Source organism: Salvelinus namaycush, chromosome 37, assembly GCF_016432855.1.
Source record: "Salvelinus namaycush isolate Seneca chromosome 37, SaNama_1.0, whole genome shotgun sequence".
Lineage (NCBI taxonomy): Eukaryota > Metazoa > Chordata > Actinopteri > Salmoniformes > Salmonidae > Salvelinus > Salvelinus namaycush.
In genome coordinates, this window is record NC_052343.1 from 131337 (window position 1) to 156407 (window position 25071).

General features: G+C 43.8%; 2 protein-coding genes across 2 annotated transcripts in view; one reads left to right on the forward strand and one right to left on the reverse strand.

Annotated features, from left to right (window-relative positions):
- Positions 1-8679: 8679 nt before the first annotated feature.
- Positions 8680-13135, reverse strand: LOC120031268 (prostaglandin reductase 3-like). Its single transcript, XM_038976945.1, has 2 exons — positions 12558-13135; positions 8680-9884 (listed from the first exon to the last, which is right to left on the reverse strand). Exons 1-2 carry the CDS (start codon positions 12839-12841, stop codon positions 8957-8959), a joined length of 1212 nt encoding a protein of 403 aa, XP_038832873.1. The 5' UTR covers positions 12842-13135; the 3' UTR covers positions 8680-8956.
- Positions 13136-13779: 644 nt separating this feature from the next.
- Positions 13780-25071, forward strand: part of LOC120031291 (teashirt homolog 1-like) — a 35136-nt gene continuing 23844 nt past the window's right edge. The window contains exons 1-2 of the mRNA XM_038976975.1: positions 13780-14002; positions 14155-14722. Of these exons, the coding sequence (XP_038832903.1) occupies positions 14683-14722 (40 nt within the window). The 5' untranslated portion in view covers positions 13780-14002; positions 14155-14682. The remainder of the gene's footprint in view (positions 14003-14154; positions 14723-25071) is intronic.

A 25071-nucleotide genomic window follows, 5' to 3' on the forward strand; every position in this document is an offset into this window, starting at 1 on the left:
AAACAAGCCCGCACAAAAGTCGGCGGGCCAACTGGGTTTAAATACCCCCTAACCTAAACACAAAACAGGTGATACAAATTAGACTAACTCAAAAGAAAACAGAAAAAGGGATCGGTGGCAGCTAGTAGACCGGAGACGACGACCGCCGAGCGCCGCCCGAACGGGAAGAGGCACCATCCTCGGCGGGATTCGTAACACTCCCCTGGAGCAGAGTGAGCACAGCCTGTCCTCTCTGGGCAGCCAGGTTTGTCTGTGACGACCGGTCTCTATAGCCAGACTGTGCTCACTGAGTCTGTACCTAGTCAGTGTTTTCCTCAGTTTTCTATCAGTCACAGTGGTCAGATAGTCTGCCACCATGTACTGTCTGTTTAGAGCCAAATAGCATTGAAGTTTACTTTGATTTTTTGTGGTGTCTTTCCAATAGGTGATATATTTTTCTTTTTGTTTTGTGATGATTTGGTTGGGCCAGATTTTCTGAGGGCTGTCCTGAGGCTCTATGGGGTTGGTTTGGGTTTGTGAACTGAGCTTCAGAACCAGCTGGCTGAGGGGACTCTTCTCTGGTTTCATCTCTTGACATTGTAGAGCTGTGTGATGGAATGTTTTGGGGTCACTTGTTTTTAGATGGTTGTAAAATTTGATGGCTATTTTTTCTATTCGAATGAGGAGGGGGTATTGGCCCAATTCTGCCCTACATGCGTTATTTGGAGTTTTTCTTTGTACTTGCAATACAGTCTTGCAAAACTCTGCATGCAATATTTCAATTGGATGTTTGTCCCATTTAGTAAATTCATTATTAGAGAGAGGACCCCATACTTCACTGCCATATAGAGCAATTGGTTCTATAACTGATTGAAAATTTTTGAGCCAGATTCTAATTGGAATTTCGATTTTGATGTTCCTTTTAATGGCATAGAATGCTCTTCTTGCTTTGTCTCTCAGCTCATTCACAGCCATGTGAAAGCTACCTGTGTTGCTGATATTTAGTCCTAGATATGTGTAGTTTTTGGTCTGTTCTAATAGAACTGTGTCCAAATAGAATTTATATTTGTCATCCTTATTTCCGGACCTTTTTTGGAATATCATTATATTTGTTTTTTTTAGGTTAACGGTCAGAGCCCAGGTCTGACAGAACCTGTGAAGACGATCTAGGTGCTGCTGTAACCTCTCTTTAGTGGGAGACAGCAGCACCAGGTCATCTGCGTACAGCAGACACTCTCTCTCTCTCTCTCTCTCTCTCGCTCTCTCTCTCTTTGTCAGGCCATCACTAACTGATATTGCAGTCATACTTTGTCAGAAGTGAAATATGTGATGTTCTACTCAAACAATTGCAGGTACACAAACAAAAGTAAGGATTTAAATGTATTCATGATTTTTAATAATGAATCTGTTCTCTAGTTGAAGTTGGACCGCTGGTTTTGACGTGATTGGACGTTTGGATGACCCTTGTGTTAGCCCAGGGGGTGGTGTCGTAGCCAATGGGGGGCAGAGGACAGCACAGAGAGTAATGCCTGTTACATGCCACCAGGTTCAAAATAAACATTTCATCCTTTTCCCCCTTGTTTCGCCTGTTATGTTTTTCTCCATTTTAATTCCTTTTATTTGTTTGTTTGTTTGTCGACCTTGCCATGTCAGGTGACCTTCCTGCAACCACAACCGACAAAAAAGAAAACCCTGACGTTTCTGTTGGTCCTTGAGAGAGAAAAAAAGCAGGACAAATGCCCTCAGATACATTTACTCAGAAATAAGTGTGCCTGGAACGCCCGTGCCTGTCCAGGTTCCCGGCCACCATTGCCAAAGAAGTGTCAGCGGTGTCCTGACAACTTCAGCGACTGCAGTGTGAGATGTGACCCCTGGCCGGAGAGGGGGGGGGGCTTTGTCCCCCCAACCTCCCTGGATTCTGACAGATGTCATATACCTCCTCCATAGGCGCCTTCTGTTTCCTGCTCACCTTTCTCCATCCTGCAGCGTTAGGTCTCCTGTCGTTGCCGCGTCAAAGCCTCTCCCAGCACTCGCACACACACACACACACACACACACACACACACACACACACACACACACACACACACACACACACACACACACACACACACACACACACACACACACACACACACACGTCCCTGCTCAGGTGCTGCAGACACTTAGAGCTACACAAATTAGGGATGGGACGGAAAAACAATAATGATGAATTAATTTGCCTTGGGTTACAATGACGAGGAAGTCCTTGGGAAGGGGAGGAAAGGCGGGCCTTCGCTGCAGTGCTAGTTCAATTGTTTGCTGCAATAGAGTCCATATTTGTGTCTCTTTTGTCTCACGCTCTGTGTGAATCTCTCTAGAGGCAAGGCTGGCGCACCATGCTCGCTCAAATCTGTTACTCAAAACCTCTGAGAGATGATTATGCTCTTAAAGTATTTGCTAAACGATTCCTTTCCGAGGGAGATTGCCTGGTATTTAAGCATACCTCCCGTTCTACCAAGTGTTTGCTCTGATATTGCTCAACATGCATGAGAGTGACACCACTCCCTGGCAGACTTGAAGAACTCCCACCGAATGAGATTGTGTTACTCTATTGCCTGAGTACGTCAATGGCCTACTACAGGAATAACAGACACAACAAACCGTCACGCCTAATGCAATTAGATTGCCATAAGCATTTTGCTTGGCCGCCCCCGTAGGGGATTGTGTATCACTGAACCAAATGCACTCTTGGATGGAACACGCACTCTAAATCTGATCACAGGCGGAGATGTCGTTCACTTCTCACTCCAGCACGACACACTCCTGTGAAAACAGAGGGACTCTGTGAGTAAATCCATCAATCAAAGTGACGGCACGGCGGAGTGATGGATATCGTAATCTCCGCGTTATAGACAGGTCCAAGGGATGGATGGGTGACGATTAATGGACGAGACGACTGTTTCCACCAAACAATCAGCTCACATCTTTGTCCGGCACAGCTTGTCTCCGGGACGGCGAAGAAGACGAAGAAGAAAAGAAAAAAGAAGAAGAACAAGAACAATGACAAGAAGACGACAGCTGCTAGTCTATAGAGCACTTTATTTATTGGATGTCACCGTGCTGTGCGTGCTACTTTCTTTAATAGCTCATATAAGAAAGTTGAGACAACATGTGAGTCCCGAGGTGATGTAGACGTTAGCACAACGATGTCTTCTCTCTTCTGGGACCTAAAACAAGTAGTCATTTCTTGACAACCCTCAGCATCCCTGCCTCACCTCATTTTCACGCAACCCGTTTGTTTCTCACATTCTGTCGTCGCTATCACCTCCGTAATTATCCCTTTGTTTTTACTTCACTTCAAACTTCTTTCACCACGATTTACCACAAAACACCACCCTCTTCAGGCAAAGTCTTAGGGTCCAATTTCCAGTAGCTGAATTCAACCAAAAACTTCCAGATCATAATGACCATGTGTTGTCTCAATTCTGTCCCCCTCCCATTGGTTCCTCATGTGTTTTCAAAGGATCGGGGAGGCAATATCTGAAGAACCTCTGAGCTAGCGTATGATGCTAGCAGCTTTAGCTCCTGCAGTAGCTACCATGCCTGTTGGTCCCAGTTTTTTGTCATAAAACCTGGTGGTTGTCCGCGTGTTCTGAAATCAACATCTCTCTCCTTCCTTTCGCTGTGCCTTCACTCCCCGACATACCGTAGCTACAGTTAAACGGTTTCACTTTCGCTAATTGGCCGGTGTCAACGCTGACACGGTGGTAAACAAACTGAAACAAACGCAAGCTCATTAGACTGATCGGAGAGGGAGAAAAAAAAGGAAGAAAAGGAAGAGATGTTCAGAGAAGAAAAAAATGATTTCCTGCTTTGAACGTTCTTCTTTTCTAAATGCAGCTAGCATATCTTGTTCATTGAGTAGGGGAGAGACAGAACTACTTCTTTAAGCTCATCTTTGATGGGACCCGAGAGAAGGGGTTCCATTGCTTTCTTTTTTTTTTATATACAGGCAACGCAGTACTTATCTTGTGCTTTCCAGTCCACCTCTTCACCATTGACATTGAACATATAGTTATCGTCCGGAGGGTTGAGGATTTGTTTTTCATAACACCAAACACTTGAGCATGAAATCTCTCTTCCTCTCTGTCCTTCTCGCCATCTCACTTTTATCTCGCTCCCTCTCTTTCTCATCCCTCCCTCCCTGTCGGAGCTTGTCCCCCTGGCCATCTGTCATACCATGTTTATGGTCCCTTTTGCTTTTGTGTCCTGATGACCACTGTCACCGGGAGGTTCCCATTACCGATGCGCCCTGATGAACGATGTCGCCCAGATGCCTCGCTGCTGACACCCGAGTGTCCTTGGCTGCAGTGGCGTTTGGCGGGTAAAGAATGGGGACAGGGGGACCTGGTGTTTGAGCTAACTGAGGACCTGTCCGTCATTCACACGGGGCGGGATGGACTGGGTGTTTCGATCTTTACGTCTGCAGTGGAGAGACACCGACCGATGAAATTGGGACGCTGTCGTCCGGCATGGTGTGCTGATAATATCATCCATCCACTGTATGAATACTTACTGCCCTTGACTTTCACCTGCACACATAACATCAGACTCAATGACCGTAGGCTAGCCTTTCCCGACTGTACAGGTTGCACTGCGTTGTTACCTGGCTCAGGTTCGCTACTTTGTATATCGCCACCAACATCAGATACATTTGGATACGTTTGGTTTCTCTGCTACTCATATCGTATGACCAATATGCATTTTGACTGGTGTGTGATATTGAAATGCAATCTGAACAGTATTTAATACACATATAGTACGTTTATAGGCACCTGGATGTTTTTCATTCACATTTGAAATAAAGACATTGATTTGGAACATGTAAAATAACATGCGGGTTGAATCAATACATGAATTTATAGTATAATATTAAAGGAACATTCGGGCCTGTACAAAATAAAACCTCATTTAATCAGGCCTCCCTTTCGGCGCCCTCCCCTCCTCTCTCTCGGCTCTTTTTCTCTCCAACTCTGTGGATGTCTTCACTGGGCAGTGGAGCCGCTGATGAATTCTTAAGCAGATCACACTGATAATTGTATTTCCGTCAGCTGTGCGAAGGCTGTCCGTGAAGGGAGGGTGACTGCCAGCGCACTGAGGATCTATTTGTGTTGTCGCCGTGTCTCCCTGTTACACCCCCCCCCCCCCCCCCCCCCCCCACTGTAAAACCCCAATCACCAGGGATGTGCTTACTGTCTTCAGCCTCAAATTACTCAATCAGGAGACATTTATGGATGACACCTTTATTACAATTAATCAGGGGAACTTGATTAAGAAAGGTATTCCTCCTCCTCAGTGAGACTTGAGTGGCCCGGCTGCATATTCTAATTCATGTCCAACTGAGTCCTTGTGACCCTGACAGACAGACAGACGGATTGCCAGCAGTACTGACGCATGTACACACACACACTGCTAGTCTACACTCTTAGAAAGAAAGGTGCTATCTAGAACCTAAAAGGATTTTTCGGCTGTCCCAATAGGAGAACCCTTTGAAGAACCCTTTTTGTTTCCAGGTAGAACCCTATTGGGCTCCATGTAAAACCCTTTCCCCAGTGGGTTCTTCATGGAACCCAAAAGAGTTCTACCCGGAACCAAAAAAGGGTTCCCCTATTTTCTCCTATTCTCCTTTTTTCTAAAAGTGAACCATAAAAAAATGGAGAAATGCAAAATAATGACATTAGTATGGAAAATGCTCGCAAGAGAAACCTTGTGTTCATATTTCTATGCAATACAAAATGAGCAAAAGTAACATATTATTATATATTTTGTTAAATAAAACCACCAGGAAAAAAATATTGGAAGTCACCTGTTTTTACCTTAACTTACAGTGTTTGGGTGTGCATTGACAATTAGTTCAGTGGGGTTTTGTAACAAGGGGAGGAGTGATGGTGATTGAGGGGTCTGAGTGACTCCTTGTGACTCTTAGTGACTGAGAGTGGACCTGAGCCATGACAGAGTCAGACACAAAGGCACCAGGTTATACCAGACCACACCGAATGATGTCTATGTTAGGTGTTCCAGTATGGGAACAGGGACGGTAGAATCTAAAGTAACACCGTTGATTGAATACCCAGCTGATCAAATTGATTTGATGTATTACAACACTGGCATTTCACTAACTGTTGACAGTATTTTCCGTGTATTCTTATAATCAACAATTATATGGTTCAATTGAATTGAAAGCAAAGCTGTAAAAAGGTCACAGATCCCATTTTGTGTGTGTATCCGAAATGCACAAAGCACAGACCTCTGGCAAACCAAGTATCACACCTATTCATGACATGCACTTTTGGACATTTATTTTAGATTTGAACTTTTCTCACATAATTGTTGTGGTTGTTTCACGTTTGCCATATTCTAATCTTTTCAATTTTACGTTTAGGGTTTCAGGGCTATACTCAGGTTAAAGGTGGATGCAATATACTGGATCTCAAAACCCCTAACGATAGTCTAAGCAATAAAACAATCACTAATATTCTCAAACTACGTTGAGAAACACCACACTTCTCCAAAACATGTTTGTCACTCCACCAACATTTGTCATGTACCTCAGAAGGTGACTACAACGGGTATGTGTCTATATGATTTGTTAAGAGCCCGCTAACAGCTGCAAGCCAATTAAATAAAATGTGTTGTTTTCTCCAGGTTGTCTTGTGCTTTAATTGGACTGTGAATGCGCACTAATCACGGCTGCTACAGGTGGGCCCCGGAGGGCCAGTGAGACCTCGGTTGGTAATTGAAGACAGACACACATTGACAGTCCGTACCTCTATCCAGAGTATGCACGCAACTGTACTCAAGCGCGGTAAATTCACGTGAACATTCATTCGTATCACCTCTCTCACCTTTCTGTGACGAGCGTGTGAGAGTATGCTCTTGGGTTAGAATGACTGAGTGAACAATCCATTTTTATGAACGGTAAGTGCATCTGCCTTTAACAAAAGCTTTCAGGCTGCTCACCTTCATTCATGCCGTACAGTGACACTGTTCTCAAACACTTACAAGGATGGGTGCAGAGATGGATGACTTAATTTCTATATTTAACACAGGAGTAGAAATCAAAGAGGACCTCAAATTTAAAAAATACTAAAGATAGTAAAGAAGCAATCTACAAAAATAGACTGCATGCATTACACAGACCACTGTTCTATTGGAACACATATGTGTGTGTATGTGCGTGTGAGACGCACTGGTGCAGGTTCAAATGGCTTCATGCTGGTGGGTATGTTTCTGATTTCCTGAGCTGACTGCCTGGCGAAGGTAGCAGCTTTGCATGCTGGGGTCACACCTGTAACGTATTTCACACTGAGATCTTTTTTGAGTGGCCACCTGGAGGAGGATATTGCATGTCCACAGTCCATGAACACACAGACATCCCTCCCCGGTGGAGACAGGTATTTGTTTTGTGTTCCTAGGCTTGATACATAACGTATTGTCTTAGACATTTTTTTAAATGACCTTTTCTCACGTCTAAAAAAATAAAAATAAATTAAAAAAGGCCACAGAGTAACACCCACATTAACTTGTAAATAGTTTTAGAATTAATATGTAAGATAAGGCATTTCTCCATGACAATTGTATCCCACCTAGTATCTCATCTACCCTCACCTCTAATGTAGGCGATAACATGATACTTAGCTTAAAAGGGTTCTATATTTAAATTAGGAAAAAAAAAAATTGTGAATTGGCTCAACAGAATCCAAAACATCAAGTGGAACCTTATCCTCACGGTAACAAAAAAGAAAGAAAACCTTAGGCCTACCTCAGAAGGCATTCCACAATACATTCAATAGAAGTGGTTTCTGCTTGTTGTGGGAAAAACTAATGGTATTTTCAACCCCAAGTTCTGGTTAGCTGGACTAATTTTTTATTATGTGCAGCTTGGGGCATGTGAATGGAACGATGGATGATACGAACGCTGTTTCTGTCAGCCACAAACATGCTATAAAATACCAAGCACACCTGATGCTGCATTCAGCTCTGACAAGTGTATACAGATTTTACTACAACAAAACACATTTCATTTTATAATCAAAAATGTAAGATAAATAATGTATTCTAGATATGACTGTTAATTACATATGATACATTGCAAATACTTCTCAAAATGTGCTATTTTAAAACCTACTGAACATCTACAATACATTGAGAAATGTGCAATCTTTTCTGTTGATTTAAGTTAATTTATTAATTATATGAATGTGTAATCTGTTGTGTGTGTGTGTGTGTGTGTGTGTGTGATTAAACGGGGTCAATTGCTCTGGGCATGCTTAGGCCTGTATTCCAAAAGTATGACAGAGGTTAAAACTGGTAACACTAAATGTGATCATTATGCAATATTGTCCTCAGCTACTTTTGTTTCCTGTTAAACAGAGGGACAAGTTCAGCTGATATGCTGGTACATTGTCTGGAGTGCAGTAATCATGTGTAAGCTGTGGACAGTCAACGCAGCCACAGGTCTAGTTACTGTAAATACACATTTTAATAGGATTACATTTTAGTTAGCTCTAGTCTTGAGCACAGAGCAATTAAACAAGTGTGTGTGTGTGTGTGAGAGAGAGAGCATGAGAATGAGGGAGGCATTTGATCTAGAGGGGTACAATATTATTTTCTTGAGATAACCTTCTGTTGTTACACCAGCAATCTTCACTCTACAAGTATGATCCCCGTTCATTGGGACTTTGGCTTTGTTTTATTCAATACAATCATCAAAAACATTAACAAGGAACTGTCTCGAACAGAACAACATTTTAGTAATATCAAAATAGATTCAGGTGAAATAAACTGTTAAAAAAATATATTCAACTCAAGAGTACTGTAGATTGTCACAGTTTGGGTAATTTGCCTTCAACATATGTACTTGCATAGGTAATTTCAATGTGCATACATACATTTGATTTGTTTGAGGATTCCAGTGCATTCACATTAAGGCAAATCACAGTTTGCTCTCCAGTGAGGGTGGAGTCACCTCAACCACCACCTTTCCAACGTTTTTCCCAGCGTACATGTAGTCCACAGCCCTAAAGACGGACTCCAGCCCCACAAAACGGCCCTCGGGGGCCATGTCCCCACAGTCCACTTCACACACCAGCTTCCCTTTAGCAAACATCTGCATCATGCTTCCCATCGCCTCCTTGTAGTCAGCCAGGAAGTGAGGTAGGAAGAACCCCCTCACGCTGGCTGACTTCTGGAGCAGCTTCACAGGCAGAGTCCCTCCTTTAACAGTTGGGACCCCTGATGCCGTTTGGTACCCTGAGATGAACCCGATCACGATCAGCCTGCCCTTATTGGCTAGATTGTTGACCGCCATGTCAAAGATTCTGCCGCCTATGGACTCGTAGACTACGTCCAGGCCTTGTGGGTACTCTTTGCGCAGCGTGGCGCTCAAGTCCTCGGACGTGTAGTTGATGGGCCTGTCGCAGCCAATGGTCTTTAAGAAGCCAGCCTTCTCGTTGGAGGAGCAGGTGCCCACAACATGGCAGCCGGCCTGTTTGGCAAACTGCACGGCGAACTGTCCCGTGCCACCGGCAGCGGCCGTCACCAGCACCGTCTCGCCCTTCACCAGGTCGCCAAGCCGCTTCATGGCGATATAAGCCGTGGCACCGCTTAACAGCAGGGTGAGGAACTCTGGCTTCACCGCGGGTACAGGTACGGTCTTGATCATGGGTATCACTGTGTACTCTGCAAAGGCCCCATCAGCAAAGTAGGCCACGGTGTCGCCAACGGTGTAGCGGGCGCTGGCACTCAGGCCAAGGCCGACCACCTCGCCAATGCCCTCGAACCCGGCGTCAAACGGTGGCTTGACCGTAGGGTCGTAGCGGCCTGCTGAGTAGTTGATGTCCGAGGCATTGATTCCAACAAATCTGCATGGAATGGAACAGAAAAGAAAATATAAGTGAATGACAGTCAGAATGATTAACAATTGTTACATAGCATTATAATCAATTTTCAGGTATAGGATACTTTAGTGATTTTGATAATAACATGATAATAGTTTGTTATAATGACATAAAGAGGTGCACTTCAGAATGCCTACAGTAATGTCTGCCAAGGTCAAGATGTCACTTCTATTCCCTAGAAAACGCCTGCGACATCGTTCAGGAAGGAAACATTGGTTTGTTTTGGCACTGATTCCATTTTGTCTTGAAAAAACACCCACCCAAAGCACATTGCGTGATGTCACGAGTCATTGTCTTGAGAGACACACAAGAACAAACTGCACTTTTAAATCTTGTATGTTTCTTTACCTCGACATGAAAAAATAAAACTGTTTTCATCTCAGCTGATGACATGGAGAGAGAAAAAAAATCCTTGTGTGAAAGAAATGTATAAATAAATCATTTTCTATCCTCCAGAAGAACCCTTGTTGCGACTCATCATTGTGCATGTCACAAATGCATTTTTAGCACTTAAATGTACCAGCCCGGTTTAGTTACAAATAAATGGCTCCAATTAAATATAGGAACACATCTAGGTTTGACTATACTTTCCAAATCATTTTTTATTTGCAGCCCTTCTGAATTTTTCCATACCAGTAAATATTTGAACCTGCATCTCTCATAATGGACCAACAGTACGGAAACACCATGCATTAAGGAAGAGCAAGTTCAAAAGTTCAAACTAAAGTGAACTGGGATCTCTAGTCAGGGCCGGGCCTGGTATTCTTAAAGATGCTCGATTTAAAAAACGTGAAACTTTGAATGCGCAATCATCTCGGTCACTGAAACATGACATTAATGCATATCTCAATTTAAACTCAACATTTGTCAAATTCTGGTTAATAATGCAGAAAAGAAAAGACAACATTTTCCTGATACACATTGCATTGTGAACCAAAGCATTGCAGAGGCCAACAAGTGGTCCAGCCGTGTCCTGTCCGTAGACATGCCACACAACTACAGTAACGTTCTAAAACCTTTATCTACATCAATACATTATCTGATATTACGTTTAGCTATCACTAATGGTTCCACTTTTGTGCAATTACCTTAGCAGTGGAGCTGACCCACTCAATTTTCTAAACAAAGCTTGTTTCACCTGTGGTTTGCAGCTGTGTGCGTTTTAAATGATAGCCTACACTATCTAATTCATAAAGTCCAGCCTAATTCATGGGTAAATCACAGTTCAAAAGTCAAGGGTCATCAATAGCCTATGGAAATGATCATGGGCAATAGGCTATTTGTGCAATTAAATGACCTTGGACTACAGTAGGCTATGTTGTGCAACTGTCTTCTCACCTCAGATAATTTAACCAAGCAGACGTTATACAAGGCCTACATGCGACATCACAGGCATTTCTGCTAATTCCGAGCTCTGCATTGAGACCATAGAACTGGCCTTTCTGATGTAGTGATTAACAAATAAATAATAACCCATATCAAGAAATATGCCTTGATAACTAGGCCCTTAAACTTGTTTTTGTCAGTTGAAGGTGCCTGTGAAGCCTAGTTGTTAGCTAATAGCTATATGTTGTAATTTTCCAGGCCAACTCATATGATGGGGATTCATTACAGACAACACACAAAGAATTGCTAAAAAAGTACAAGGGCATAGGCCCACATTAAATTATAGAACAATACGTGATGCCATACATTTTGAATCTATTTCAATCTACAATTCAAGGTTTCGGGCGGGGGAGAATAACCTACCACTGTTCTTTCCTTTTCCCAAGATGAGAGAGAAGCTACTTCTCCATGGGAAAATGTATTTAGAATTCAATGTTCCACATTTTCAAGTTATAAATGCGTTATTTTTTTTTTATTCCCTAAATTACGCATACACAATTAAGCACACAAAACAAACCTGTGAAAAAGGTTTAGGCTACATATGAACATTTCTGTAAATGTTCAAAGCTATTTGATCTTTAGATAATGCTACTATGTCCTTGGTCTGTAAACCATCATGCAAGACCCTGCCTTCATTTCACTGATCAATTGCGCTCTAATAGGCTACACCAGCATTGACCCGCATTTTAATATCTCTTTGACTTAAATTGTAGTAAATAATCGGTTAGATTAAGTAGCCTACATTCCTGCTCTGTTACAGTACCCTGTTCATGTAATCAACATTTGTAAATATCTTGCTTTGAACCGGACAGACATATATTGAGTCTTATGCATTGGTTTTATGCAGCGGAAAATGATGATCCTGCCGCAGCCCCACATGCCATGCAAAGCTGTTTCTCCATCTCCTCATCTATTCGTGAGTCTTTACACCCCCCCCCCCCCCCATTACTTTCTGTTTGCAGGTTCGTGACGTAAGGAGACAGGACAGAGCGAGATGCCGAGATGGATTGATAGACAAATGTAGGGGCGGAACTTGGAAATATCCCTCACGTATTTTGCTCGCTCCTGAAATGGTCGCAAGTAGGCTACTAATTCTAACCGAGGTAAGAGACCCTTTCATAACTTGAAAACAATACCAAATAGTTTATCAAAGATATTGGCTCCAAAATGTGCCCAATATTGGAATAGTCTATACATAGGCTACACACCCGCGGAAAATGGGAACCTATCCAATTTCTAACAAAAACTTACCGATTTCTTACAAGCAAGTCCCCGTCGCCAGGTGTCGGGACTGGAACAGTTTGCAAGGCAACGGCGTCTCTGAAATTCTGGCTAAGCTTCGTTACGACCAGCTTTTTCATGGAGCTCGGTATCGAGGAACCTTTAAAATCCATGAAGTGCGTGGAGTATGACAAATCTATAATGAAGCGGCGCGATATAAAATTAACTCTAGAAAGTGCATCGGTTCCTCTGCACACCCCGCCGAATACTGAAAACACCCTCTTACCGTTTCTCAATAAGAACGAGGTGGACATTGCACCAGGGAGGGACTATGTGACAAAGTTCACGGGCACTGGCTGTGCGTTGATATCAATATGTTTATCGTTAGCCTATGCTAGGCTTTCTTCACGTAGCAGGGTAGGCCACGCCGATGCAATGCGATTAAAACAATATTACCAGCGCGGTTTTTGTCGCATAAAATCGACACGCAATAACGTGCTTTTAGAATGTTTGCTTTGATGATAACTAGGCTATAGCACGGCGCAACCTTGGAGCAGCAGCCAAACACCTACTGAAGCCGCGTGTCTTCTTTAGAGTCCCTCCCCTTCCGGGACATGACACACTTCCTCGTAAGGTGAAACATATCAATCGTATTCTCAAACGTATCCTCAACGATTGTACACAAAAAGCCAAAAAGTTGCCAACACAGCCAGTGCCGACCACCACCATTCATGTATTAACAAGCACCGTTAATAGGCTATTATCTGCAGAAATATATTTTCTCCTCAAGCATGCGTAAATATTGGCGCTCTCACACTGGGAAACTTCAGCCTGAATGTTCCGAAAAATATTGCAAGTTCAAAACATTGCCATGTTGGGTTTGACATAGGATAGCATATGTCAGGCAAAATAAAGTTAGGGTAAGTTTATGTCATATGATGAGGATGACTAATGATTAGCCTAGTTGTAGTAATATAGCCTAACCTAGGAATAGCTTTGTAATAATTGACTAATTGCCATAATAACATTATGCAGGAAGTTTATGGATCAATATTTCAAAAAAACTATTTGAAATTTAGCCTACTGATGCACGCTGTCCTTTGTCAGTCATTTCAATTTTAAGCGGAGGAAAAACAAGACAATTAAAAAGATTGACAGGTGGGTTCTACTGTCAGGGTGACGCTTGTAGCGCGAGGGGAGGAGTGAAAATGAAGCAGGAAAAGCCACTCGATGCGTCTGTCTATCAGTTGAGACTGTCTGAAACGCGTCTAGATTCCCTGCGTTTCATTTTTTTTCCGGAGGAGCAGACGAGACCTCAGTTCACTCCCTGGAGTTTACAGAAGGAAAATTCTCTCCGGCGAGGGTGGATGCCTGCATCTTGTTTGTTTCTCTTTAGTCGCAGGCTCCCCACCACATCAACCACCTGCATATTCCTTGGTCAGCGGCTGATAATAATCATTTTAACGACTAGAAATGTAAGTAGAATCCCAACCACCCCGACTCAAGCTAGAGAGGGGAGAAAAGTATCCGCTGACGGCGAGGCTTGATCCGAATAGGTGGCGTGGTGACGGACTGACATTAACCATCTAACGCCTGTCTATTTTCTCTCAATTCTGTTTTGTTTCAGATCTGAGCTTGAAGAAGCGCAGCCTTCCACGGAAATACATTGTGTTCGCTCACACTGGACTTATTTGTTTACCATCAGAGTTTATTTATTTTGGAGTGAAGACGATACAAAGTAGCCCCAACACCGCCATATAGCCCCATATGGCAGTAGGGGAGTGACTGAAACTTGGCTTCGATGTCTGCCTCTTTTTTCTGACACACAGAGATGAGGGAAGATGATATTTGATAGACATGTTATGAGCTGGCGAAATTCGTGCGTCGGTTTGATATCACAGAAACCCATTTTTCGTTTGTCCTTTATCTTCTGTAATTTCTTTCTATTCGTAGGCCTAAAGGACATATTTAGTTACATTGTGGCCGTTTCAGGTTGTCTGGCATAAGCCCACGATTACAAAAGAAACAAACCATTCTAATAGAAAAACTGTTCACAGTTATTTCCGAAAACAAAGCTACGGGATGGTTTTTCTCCACTGACAGACTTATTGTTTTGATTCCTGCATGAAAAGTACCGTGGAACTTGACGGTCACTATGCCGAGGAGAAAGCAGCAAGAGCCCAGGCGATCAGCAGGTAAGCACGAGCGCACACATACATTCATTTTCACCGTCTCTTACTAAATGGAGATAAAATGTTGGACTTTTTACATTTTAATTCACTAAATGTTTTATTTGTCCATTTTCCATTTCTCGTGTTATGCATACGTAATAGCCTAAAAATACGTTTTACTTTCAGCACATCTTCATTTGTTGACCATTAGTATTTTCTATTTTGCCGTATGATTTCAGTAAACCAGGTGCATTTGTAATGACACGATAGGCCTAATGTGTTAACTTGCCAGAAAAGTCGACTACTTAGGTAGCTAGATAAACGAAACGTTAGAGTTAGAGTTTCTATTGGTGTTCGTTGCAGTGTTAAAGAGCGAGTAATAATGAATAATTGACCCCGAAAGAGAGGGAGAAAACCGGCTCTGGACAGTTTTTCTTTCTTTTCGGTTTTATTTGAGGATTGGTGTCATTGATTTGATGCGTGATTGATCGCCTGTCATGTGGCAGCCTTTGATCTATTCATCCCTGATAAACATCAATACATCTCTCCGTGGAGACACGCATGCTCCTTACCGGATTTAGCCACTCAAAGGACAACCCCCCCATGTTGTCAAAAACAAAAAAAAGGACTTAAAAAGTTTTTAAAAGGAGGGGAATCCTTATCTCTTTTATATTTTCTCGAGAAAATACTAGAGGGGAGAAAGAGTGAGAATGAAAGAGGGAGGAGGTAGAAGTGTTTTGAGGATCACAGAAAGGGCTAAATCCTAATTAATTCGGGCACCTGAGCCAGCCTACCACCAGTAGCACCCCAGGTCTGGGTTAAAGACAAGGAGGTTTGCATTTCTTATCCAAATGCACACCCTCTCCTCTCATCCTACAGAACACTTTACCAACGCAGCCCGTGTCTACATCCACAGGACTGTAGTATTTACTATCTGACAACCACTGATAAACCAGATGTCGAGGTGGAGGTCTAGTGGTTTGGATTTTGACTCTCTTCTCTTTTTCATGCCGCTTTAAAAACAAATGTAAATGAGTGACAGGGATTTCCACCTCTGTGCTAATGAGGCGCAGCCTTTGAAGTTAGGCATTAACAAGTGGAGTGAACAAAAGACAGTCTTGGAATTTTAAAGAGATTCTGAAATTTGAGGTGTAAAGCGGACCGAACAGGAGGGCCGGGCAGCGAAGACTTTGAACTCGGCAGGTTTATCATTTTAAATAGGCGCCAAGTGATGGGGAGTCAGTGTGGATTGACTGTGAAAAGTATTCAACTAGTACTTCTCTCTACAGCTCATACGCTTCTGATGCACAGTGATGAATAGCCGTCTTATGCTTTATACTCACTGTTTGAGTCGCATCTGATTCATCTCTTGTCTTGTATCACATTTATAAAAAAAGAAGCTGGGTAGCAGGCTATAGGATCGCATATAGGATGGTTCCGAGCAGATCTTACATGAAAACATGCCATCACCTTGACCCCTGCACATGACCCTATTGATCCGCTTGACTGTCATTGACCGGCTTATACATCATGGCCTTTAATGGTCAATCACAACTTGGCAGACAGGAGTGTTTCCTATCTGTCATGATCATGACAGTTCGTTGGAAGTAACAGCACACTCCAACCCTCCCCTGTTAACACAAATACAGACACACACACTCAACTAAAGCACGATGGTCCAGTGTTTCAATGCTAGCTAGTAACTACTGAACCATGCCTGGTCCTCTGTAGCCTATAAGGAAATAGAGAGGGAGAGTCGAGGGGGAAATCGCCATGGTAATACCATGGTAATAGAGGTTTAGAGAATGAGTACTCGAGCGACCATCGGGGAAAAGAGGTTGTTGTGAGTTATGTTTTCACTGAGAGGGTAAACCAGGTTCAACCAAAACAAATGTGGAACCCCAGGGGTACAGGACTGGAGCTTTAGAGGAGGGCTGAACGGAGCACCACAAGGAGACATGTCTGGACAAATTTTATACGCACAATATATAGTATTGGGCACCCTTATTTTTCACTAGTGGGGGGGGGGGGGGGGGGGGGGGGTAGAATAGAGCGACATTTAATATAGGGCCTTTTGCTTTCTGTGTGTGTGCGTGTTGGTTTGTGTATGTGTGTCTGTTTGTTTGTGTGTGTGTGAACGTTTTAACGGTTCTAATGGGGCCATAGCATTACAAAAGGCCTTTCCCATATATACAGTATACGTAGTGTCATGGGAAAACCATGATATCTATCTACTCCTCTTATTTCACATATCCTGTCATTTACGGTTAAGACGAGCTACAGTTTATCTCCCACAGTGTATTTAAGGCAGTTGGTAAGAGTGTGTGTGTGTGTTACACGTCACTGTGTGTTGCTTCATTTCAGGCCTCATTTTGTCCTTGAATATCCGTTTCAGTCGAGGGTGATGAGGACAGGAGTGAAGAGGGACGCTGTCTTTCATTAAATTGGGGGCTGTGTGTCTCAGCCAGTCAGAGCTAGTAGTCTGGGGAGAAAAACATCTCTTTCCCAGGGATCGAGGCTTCTTCATTATCAGAGAAGAAAGGTAAGGTTGCTTCTCTGGGCTTCATTAGAGAAAGCCCCTAATTATCTGTAAACCTGATGGATTTGTGACAGGCCCTGACGATTAATGCTGACAAATTCAGTAAGGTGTCAAGTCCGCAGCTGCCTTGATGTAATCAAGTTGGTATTATACAGTCCCCATAGCCCCTAGTGCAGTATCAACTCAATTTGCTGGTGCAGGTGACAAATGGACTTTGCTACCTGACTAATCATGTCGGAGGAGACAATGCCACTTAATGACCTCCCTAATCCTCTGCCTTTAACGACGTAATAAAGGCCAGACGCACCGAACCAAAATCGGCTGCGTCGTCACATGTAGGCTACACTCCTGCATCAAATGGCGGTGCAATGTTTATGTTTCCCTTTATATATTATAAGAATACGATCGTTACTGTGCGTAAGAAGAAAATTATACACCTCAAACTAGTTTTGAGGGTTTGTAAATGTTTTTAATGCGGGAGTTGTAGCTACATTTTCCAGAATTTATTTTTGGGGGGCCTATTTTTTTAACAAAATTTGGTCAGTGTAAAATGAAATAATAATAATCAGATAATATGTTAATATGTTTATGCAACATAATTCTAGCATACAAAGTATAGCTTTTATTTGCTAGGCATTTTCATTTGATGGTACATTTTGTAAACGTTTTGAAGCAGCACATTGAGGGAGACACACACACACACACACACCTTTTCACGTCTTCATGTCTAAACCACGTATAGCCCTAGTCTTAATGTGTGGAAAATGTATCTCTCCCTCTCTTGTGTTTAGGGGGCATTCTAGAAACCTGGTATAAAAAATCTCCCAGTGTAGTTCTAGTGGGTTAAGAAGCCCAGTGCTCTGGGATTAATGGTTTAGCATGCCCGGGGTAGCTAAGATTACACAGCGACCTTTGTGCTCTAACTAGACGATGCTGTTACATGATATTCTGCCCTCGAAATAATCAGCATGCCGAGATTTATGTGGCCCACTCTTAAATCAACGGCCCGAGGAGGACAATCTTACACAAGGTGTATTTTTTTCCATTTTATTTCCCTGTAGTTGTCTGCCTAAAATATCTTGGGGAGTAATCTGAAAAATGATATTAGTACCGGGAAAAATTATAATCTGGAAGCCGGGAGAACATAAAGATTTGTTTTTGGAGGTGCGTGCGAATGTAGTGGACAATTTAGTCAAGGTCAAGGAAATGTTAAGCGATAAATGCTTCACGTGCTTTCTCTGAAGTCGACTGAGACATCAGCGCTGGTCGTCGTTAGAATTGTGTGTTTTTGTGTACATCTAACATTTCTAAGGAAATGTGAATATGACATTTGTGGGTGCAAAGATGTGCCTCTGAATAGGAACATGTGTGTGTGTGTGTTTGTGTTTTGGTGGAATAAGTGCTGATAACAAGAGTAGTCGTTGTAGCACTCTAGTGTCTCCCTTCTGTTGGGCCCTGCGTTTCGAGTATGTGAGAGGGCAGTACATTGACACTCTGTTTACCATATTAGTAACACAAGGACTCCAAGCTAACTAGGACACACAAGCGTCACACACGTATCACTAATGTACAGTGATATACAGTAGTTTTTTTTCTGTGCTGTGTGTGTGTGTGTGTAACAGTTCCCTGAGTGTGTTTGGCGGTCAGGCTCTCTTCTCTCTGCTTCACTAGAGGTTACTTTAATTGGAGCGCCTGTGTCGTTAGCAGGTGGCATCGATTTCTTTCGTCGATAGCCAGTTTTGCTCTTCTGCCACCCTCTGAGACTAATAGTTAAATTTGCATCTGGGAATTGAGCCAGTCAGTCGCCCAACCTCTACTGCCTTGGCTGGAGTTTGTGTGTGTGTGTGTGTGTGTGTGTGTGTGTGTGTGTGTGTGTGTGTGTGTGTGTGTGTGTTTAGTTGTGACACATCTATTCCAGATATAAGGCATGAGAGTAGTAGACATTGGGAATATTTTTTGTAAGTGTTTAAGCCGTACAACCATGCATATTTTTTTGTATGCATCAGTACTGTATGTGTGAAGCTAAGGACACATTTCATATAAGGTTTAAGCTCATGTTGTCTTTCTCTATCTTTCTCATTCTTTCACTAAGCTGCCCTCAGGGCACGAAGCTACCATCAGAAGAGTGTCGCCCTCTCTGCACTGTAGACACACACACACACACACACACACTGTGGCACGGTGGGAGGTCATAATGGGGGTGGCTTAGTATGATGGGAAATCATATCATTAAAGCAGCCAGATGTGCTTTGTTGCCCGGGAGAAAAATGTCTCTCGGAGTGGGGCAGAAAAGAAAAGCAAACAACGGCAAACATATAGAAGGCAACCCTGCGGGGTTGGATTCACTAGCCCAGTCCTCTCTGTTTGCTTTGTCACCGTTATTATAGTCGTAACTTTCTTTTTTGAAAGTGTTTAAAAAAAATTTTTTTTACGTGAAAGTATTTTAGGAATGTTATTTGTATGGATTTTTAATTCGATTGAGAACAAGAGTACATGCAATACAATAACTGTGATATACATTTCAATAAATGCGTGTTTGTTTGATGTTAAAGTCCCGTTTTGTTACATATGTTATTCCGTAGATAGCGTTTAATGCTGAGTAGCCTTATTGTTTTCCGTATACTATTTACAGCGGGTCTGGGTGGTTTAACAGCAAATTATTGTAAAAATTGTTGCCGCTTTATTTGGTTCGTAATTTGAGTCCAGTAACAGGGAAATGTTTTTTTTATCTCAAAAATGTTGTTAAGTAAAGTCTTCTATTTCCAGTGAGTTAGTTTGTTCTCTTGATCAGTGGTAATGTTCCTCCTCGAGAGGCTTGGCAGTGCTATGGGAAGTCTGTACCAGCCAAATTTAACATGTTTCTGCCATCAATAAAAGATGAGCAATTACAGAATATTTTGTCTAGTAAGTATTTGAATTCCTCGACACAGAAAAACATGTAGCTTACCCACTCATTACATCAGTTAGCAGGGGACGAGCACGGAGAACGAGAGGCAAGCGCTTTGATGCCAACAAACAAACAGACAAACGAGGTGGGCCTACTACAGAGGAGCCGAGCCCTACCCAGGGACACCCTCACACTCATCCTCCTCCTTTGCCTCTCTCTTTCTGTTTTTCTCACGTTCCTTCTTATCTCTCTCCCCCTATCTTTGTTGCCCCTTCCCTCTTTCTAACATGCATCCCTCACACTCCCTCCGCTCTTACTAGTGCAAAGACCTCTCATTGTATTTCCTACTCTTTTTCCCAACATTGCAGAGATTAGGTAAAGCTCTCCGTAACCAGCGCTTAAGATAGCCATTTTTTTTTTTTTTTACTTTTTCAAACAAAGCAGTATGTAGATTGGCGGCAAAATGCAGGCGAGCGAAAGGAAAGGGGGTGAGCATGAGAGGAAAGCAGGAGAGGGGGTAGGTACTAGCTAGGCAGGCAGCAACAGGGCTGGGAGGGGGGCAGTTCCACAGGACGGGCATTAAAGCTGACAGAGGAACGGGACGATGGACAGATTCTCCTGCAGCAGCTGTGACTGCCGCCATTATCCTGACAGGTGTCAATTAAGAATTACTGCCGGGTGGAGTGGGCCAGGGCGACCCCTCCTCTCTCACCCAGCTGTCGGCGTGTGAAAGAAATAACACTTTACTCATGTCACTTTGGTTAGCCCCCCGAGCCGTCGGCCCCCGAAAAACAAGGGGCGCCGGCGAGCGTGCCAATCGATAAAGTGCTGTATTAGTAATTATTGCGCCCTTCGGTCCGTGGAGGGCTGTGGCGTCCGATGGGTGTTGTTAGCCAGAGATAAGGACTTCCCATGACCCTCCTCTTCACCAGGCCTCGCCGGGGTAGCTGGAGAGGGGTGTGTTGAGGGATATGTGTCGGGCCGGGTGGACTCTATCCTGTGTGGAGTACCTGCGGGACCAAAGTCAGACTGGCAAACCTTCCCCCTGACAGAGAGACCAAACCTCCTCACCATCTATTTCACTGACCCACTCTACCCCTCTCTATTTCAGGACAGGCTAATCTCACAGTCGCACACATTGTAAAGTGGCTAGCGCTGTTCAGCGAGTGAGAAAATGAACACTTGTCATTGGCAGTCCTGAAGGCTTATTTCCTCCCTAAGTGTTGCTTTAACTCGCGTCTAACACACACACCACTACTCGTCCCAATCCATTTCACTGTGGTTGGCACGTGTGTGTATTTAGAAAGTCAAAGAAAGTCAAAGAAACAGGTTTTTCCCCAACTGTTGGCAGGGGTTTAGTTGAGTGTGAGTGTAGTTGGATGTTTGAAAGACAGGGAGGGAGGAAGTCATTTTGAGGCCCATGCTGCTTCCACCTCATCATTGCTGAGGAACGGCGTCCTCCCGAGCAGGGAACTACTGGGAAAGAGGGTGCTGCTGGGAGTTGTAGGAAATGATGTCATTGGCATGACTGGTAAAATGCTCTTTTCACTGACTATGCTCAGCTCTTGTAGTAGGGGGTGCAGAGACGTGTGTTGGTTTGTCATTAGGATAGTTTAGCTGGAGGTGTGTGTGTGTGTGTGTGTGTGTGTGTGTGTGTGTGTGTGTGTGTGTGTGTGTGTGTGTGTGTGTGTGTGTGTGTGTGTGTGTGTGTGTGAGAGAGAGGAGAACATAGATAAAAAGTGGTAGCTGAGCAGTATGACTGTAGGTGTGTGAATATCATTTTGTATTGCACCACGTCTTCCACATTCCGAATGATTGTTTTTCCAAAGATAATATTTTTGATCACAACACAGTCTCACACACGGTTGTTGAGAGAGTGAGTACGTATCGCATACATATTACATAGTATTACCAAACCAGTTAAACACCTAGTATGGGATATAGAATATGAATATTCTGAAACCATTTTAGAAACAGCCTTCGTGGAATAGAGAATCGGTGACAGAAGAGAAGTAGCCTAGGAGAACTGAATTCTGGGAATATTTGGCTATGGAGATTTACGTGCTCACGCGGGAGTTATTTCTTTGGAAATTCCTCCCTAGAAATCATTTGCCACACAAAATTACTGGGAAAGCAAGATACTATCAGTGTTATTTTTCCATTCTGTTGTATTTGCATATCTCCTTGTTTTCAATAAGGCATCCCTCCAAGTGGAATGCTAGCTTTTTATAGCCTCTGTGATTCACCTTTTCCTACTCAGGCCTTCCTGCTCTCTCTCTCTCTCTCTCTGTGTCTCTCTCTCTCTGTCTCTGTCTGTCTGTCTGTCTGTCTGTCTGTCTGTCTGTCTGTCTGTCTGTCTGTCTCTGTCTCTGTCTCTCTGTCTCTCTGTCTCTGTCTCTGTCTGTGTTTCTCTGTCTCTGTCTGTGTTTCTCTGTCTCTGTCTGTGTTTCTCTGTCTCTGTCTCTGTCTCTCTCCCCTCTCCCTCAATTTCTCACACTGGCCCCAGACTGCTCCAAGCTATTATCAAACTTGCGTTTTATTCCATCATATTCCATATTCCATCCCCATGCAAATCAGATGTGCTCTCTCTTATCACTTTCTTCCCCCCAAACGTTTGTGTGTAATCAAAAGTAAACGGCAGAGCTAAAGCTAAAGGGAAGCAGAGCTTCGCGCCGAGATGGATGGAGGGATTAAATATTAACCGGATGCGGCTGACTTAAGGCAGTGTTTTACACAGTAGCTCCCGTCGCGGCGGTCCGTCATGCATTGATCCCCTCGCCCGGGCGCCTTCACATTTTTTTTCACCATCATCTTTTCCAACGGCCAGCCCTGGCGCGGTGGGTGGTGTGGGGGGGACAAGGGGTGTACAACCCCCTGCTCTTAAAGGGGTAGGTGAGATGGATGATAGCAATTTGAAATGTTGTTTGTGTGTGTGATCATGGAGATTGTTTTATTATTACCACAGTATAACCACTGGGATGATTCATTGAGGCAAACACACAGCGTACCAAGGCTCAGGGAGCAGAGGTACCGGGAACCACAGAAATATAATTACTAGACGGGATGAAGCCCCTCAAACTAAGGCACTTTGACTCAAATCAGTCTATTTCTATGCCTTTCAGCATCGCTGGGCCAGTTATGTGAATTTAGGGTTCTGTTTAGCCTCCCGTGATCAACCATGGAGTCCGACACTGTGGACTGTGTCGTTTAGCGACCTGCCCCTGTACGGTCGCTTATATACGCACTCTGAACTGTGCAACTACCATACACTGGCCTTTCTGTTTCATTTTTCCCCTATTTCCTTTCCCCACCACTTCCTCTTCTGTGATTAAACGTGAACCCCCCCCCAAAAAAACTAAAAACAAAATGTTAACAATGGCCTCAGTGTGTTTGTAAGCGCAATGACGTTCTACTAGCTAAAGGCAATGGCGTTTGTTGGGTCGGTCAGTGGTGATGCCTCATGAAAAACAGCCAATATGCAGCGGGTCACACAGGCATGCTATGCTGTTAGCAGGGCTGCTACGGGTGTGTGGGGTTAGTCTCAGTAGCGGGTTGCTCAGGAATCGTGTCGGTGTGTTTTATGTGTGTTTAGGCAGTTTGTTTCTCTCTCTCCCTCTATGTGTGTGTGTGTCTCTCTCGCTCTCTGTGTGCGTGCACGCGCCTGTGTGTGTGTGTGTGAAGGCCCTCTGGCATTTATAAATGCAGTGTCGGTCCTATGGTGGAGCGTTGCAGCCCTGTAGTCACTGAAGGAGGAGGTCAAACATGGCAAGGGGCTCATCACTCAGCCCTAATGATGCCTTGTTTTCCCGCCCCTCTCCCTGCTAGCACCCAGCCAGAGTGCACATCTGACGGGGTCATCCGTGGGTCACGACCCCCAGGTGGCTGCCCGGGCCCTCTCACCAGACGACTCTTGTTTTTGTTTGCTCTCTCTAGCTCTGTGCTCTCTCTCTCCCTCTCTCTCTCTCCTCTCTCTCTCCTCTCCTTTCTCTCTTTCTCTCCCTCTCTCTCTCCTCTCTCTCTCTCTTTTCTCTCTTTCTCTCTCTCCTCTCTCTCTCTCTCTCTCTTTCTCTCTCCTCTCTCTCTCTCTGTCTCTGTGCTTTAACTATCTCTTGTCTCTCTTCTCTCTCTCTCCCTCCCCCCCTCAGTCAAAGTAGCTGGTCCCCATAGCAACACATTGTGAACTCTTTTAATGTTGTAGTGGCTCAGTGGACCAATAATGTGTGGAATCCGTGTTGATGAATACCCTGTGTTGGTGCCTCTCCTATTCCTCATTCCTGACATTTCGGACGGAACCCGAACTGATCTCGTATCAGTCGCTTCTCACTCTCCCTCGTCGTTCAGGAACGATATCAAGTGATTCCCTCTGCAGTATCTGGCTGTCTTTTTTTTTCTTCAGTCGACCACATGGTTGGATGATGTGTACTGAACTACTGATCCGTATTCCCACCCACTTTGTTGAAGGCCTCTGATTTTCGGGACTGGCTTTTGGTCGCATGTCGATTGAGAGGTGACACTCAAAGATTTCCTATGTCACAGCTGATTCACACGATGGGGTGTGTTGGCTGTCAAATCTCCAGAGAACTGATAACAGGTCAGCCGTTATTGAGAGAGGGAGGGAGGGAGGGAGAGAGAGTTTGCCTCACATGCTGCTGTGTGGGCGGCGTGCGCAGTCGAAGGGTCAGTGGGGAGCTGTGATAGGCTAATCTGACAGGAAGGGAGGGTCGGCCGTGTCTCGCGGAGCTCTTTATTGGCTGTGCTCGCTTTCTCTCTCATTTGTTCCGCCAAACTATTTTGGAGTCTGATAGTCAAACAGATATATACAGAGCTATTCGTTAGTTCGTGCAGTGTACGTTCATTCTGTGGGATCATGTTTTTTACTGCATTGTCCTTGTCATAGACAGATGGATGACAGATGACCCAGTAGGGAGACAGTCATCCTGAATAACC

Bases quoted from the DNA above. Each gene is read 5' to 3' on its own strand.
- LOC120031268 (XM_038976945.1), bottom strand. From the start codon at position 12,841: ATGTCCACCTCGTTCTTATTGAGAAACGGTAAGAGGGTGTTTTCAGTA. The intron at 9,885-12,557 runs GTAAGTTTTTGT...CATTCCATGCAG, and splicing joins GACTTGCTTGTAAGAAATCG to ATTTGTTGGAATCAATGCCT.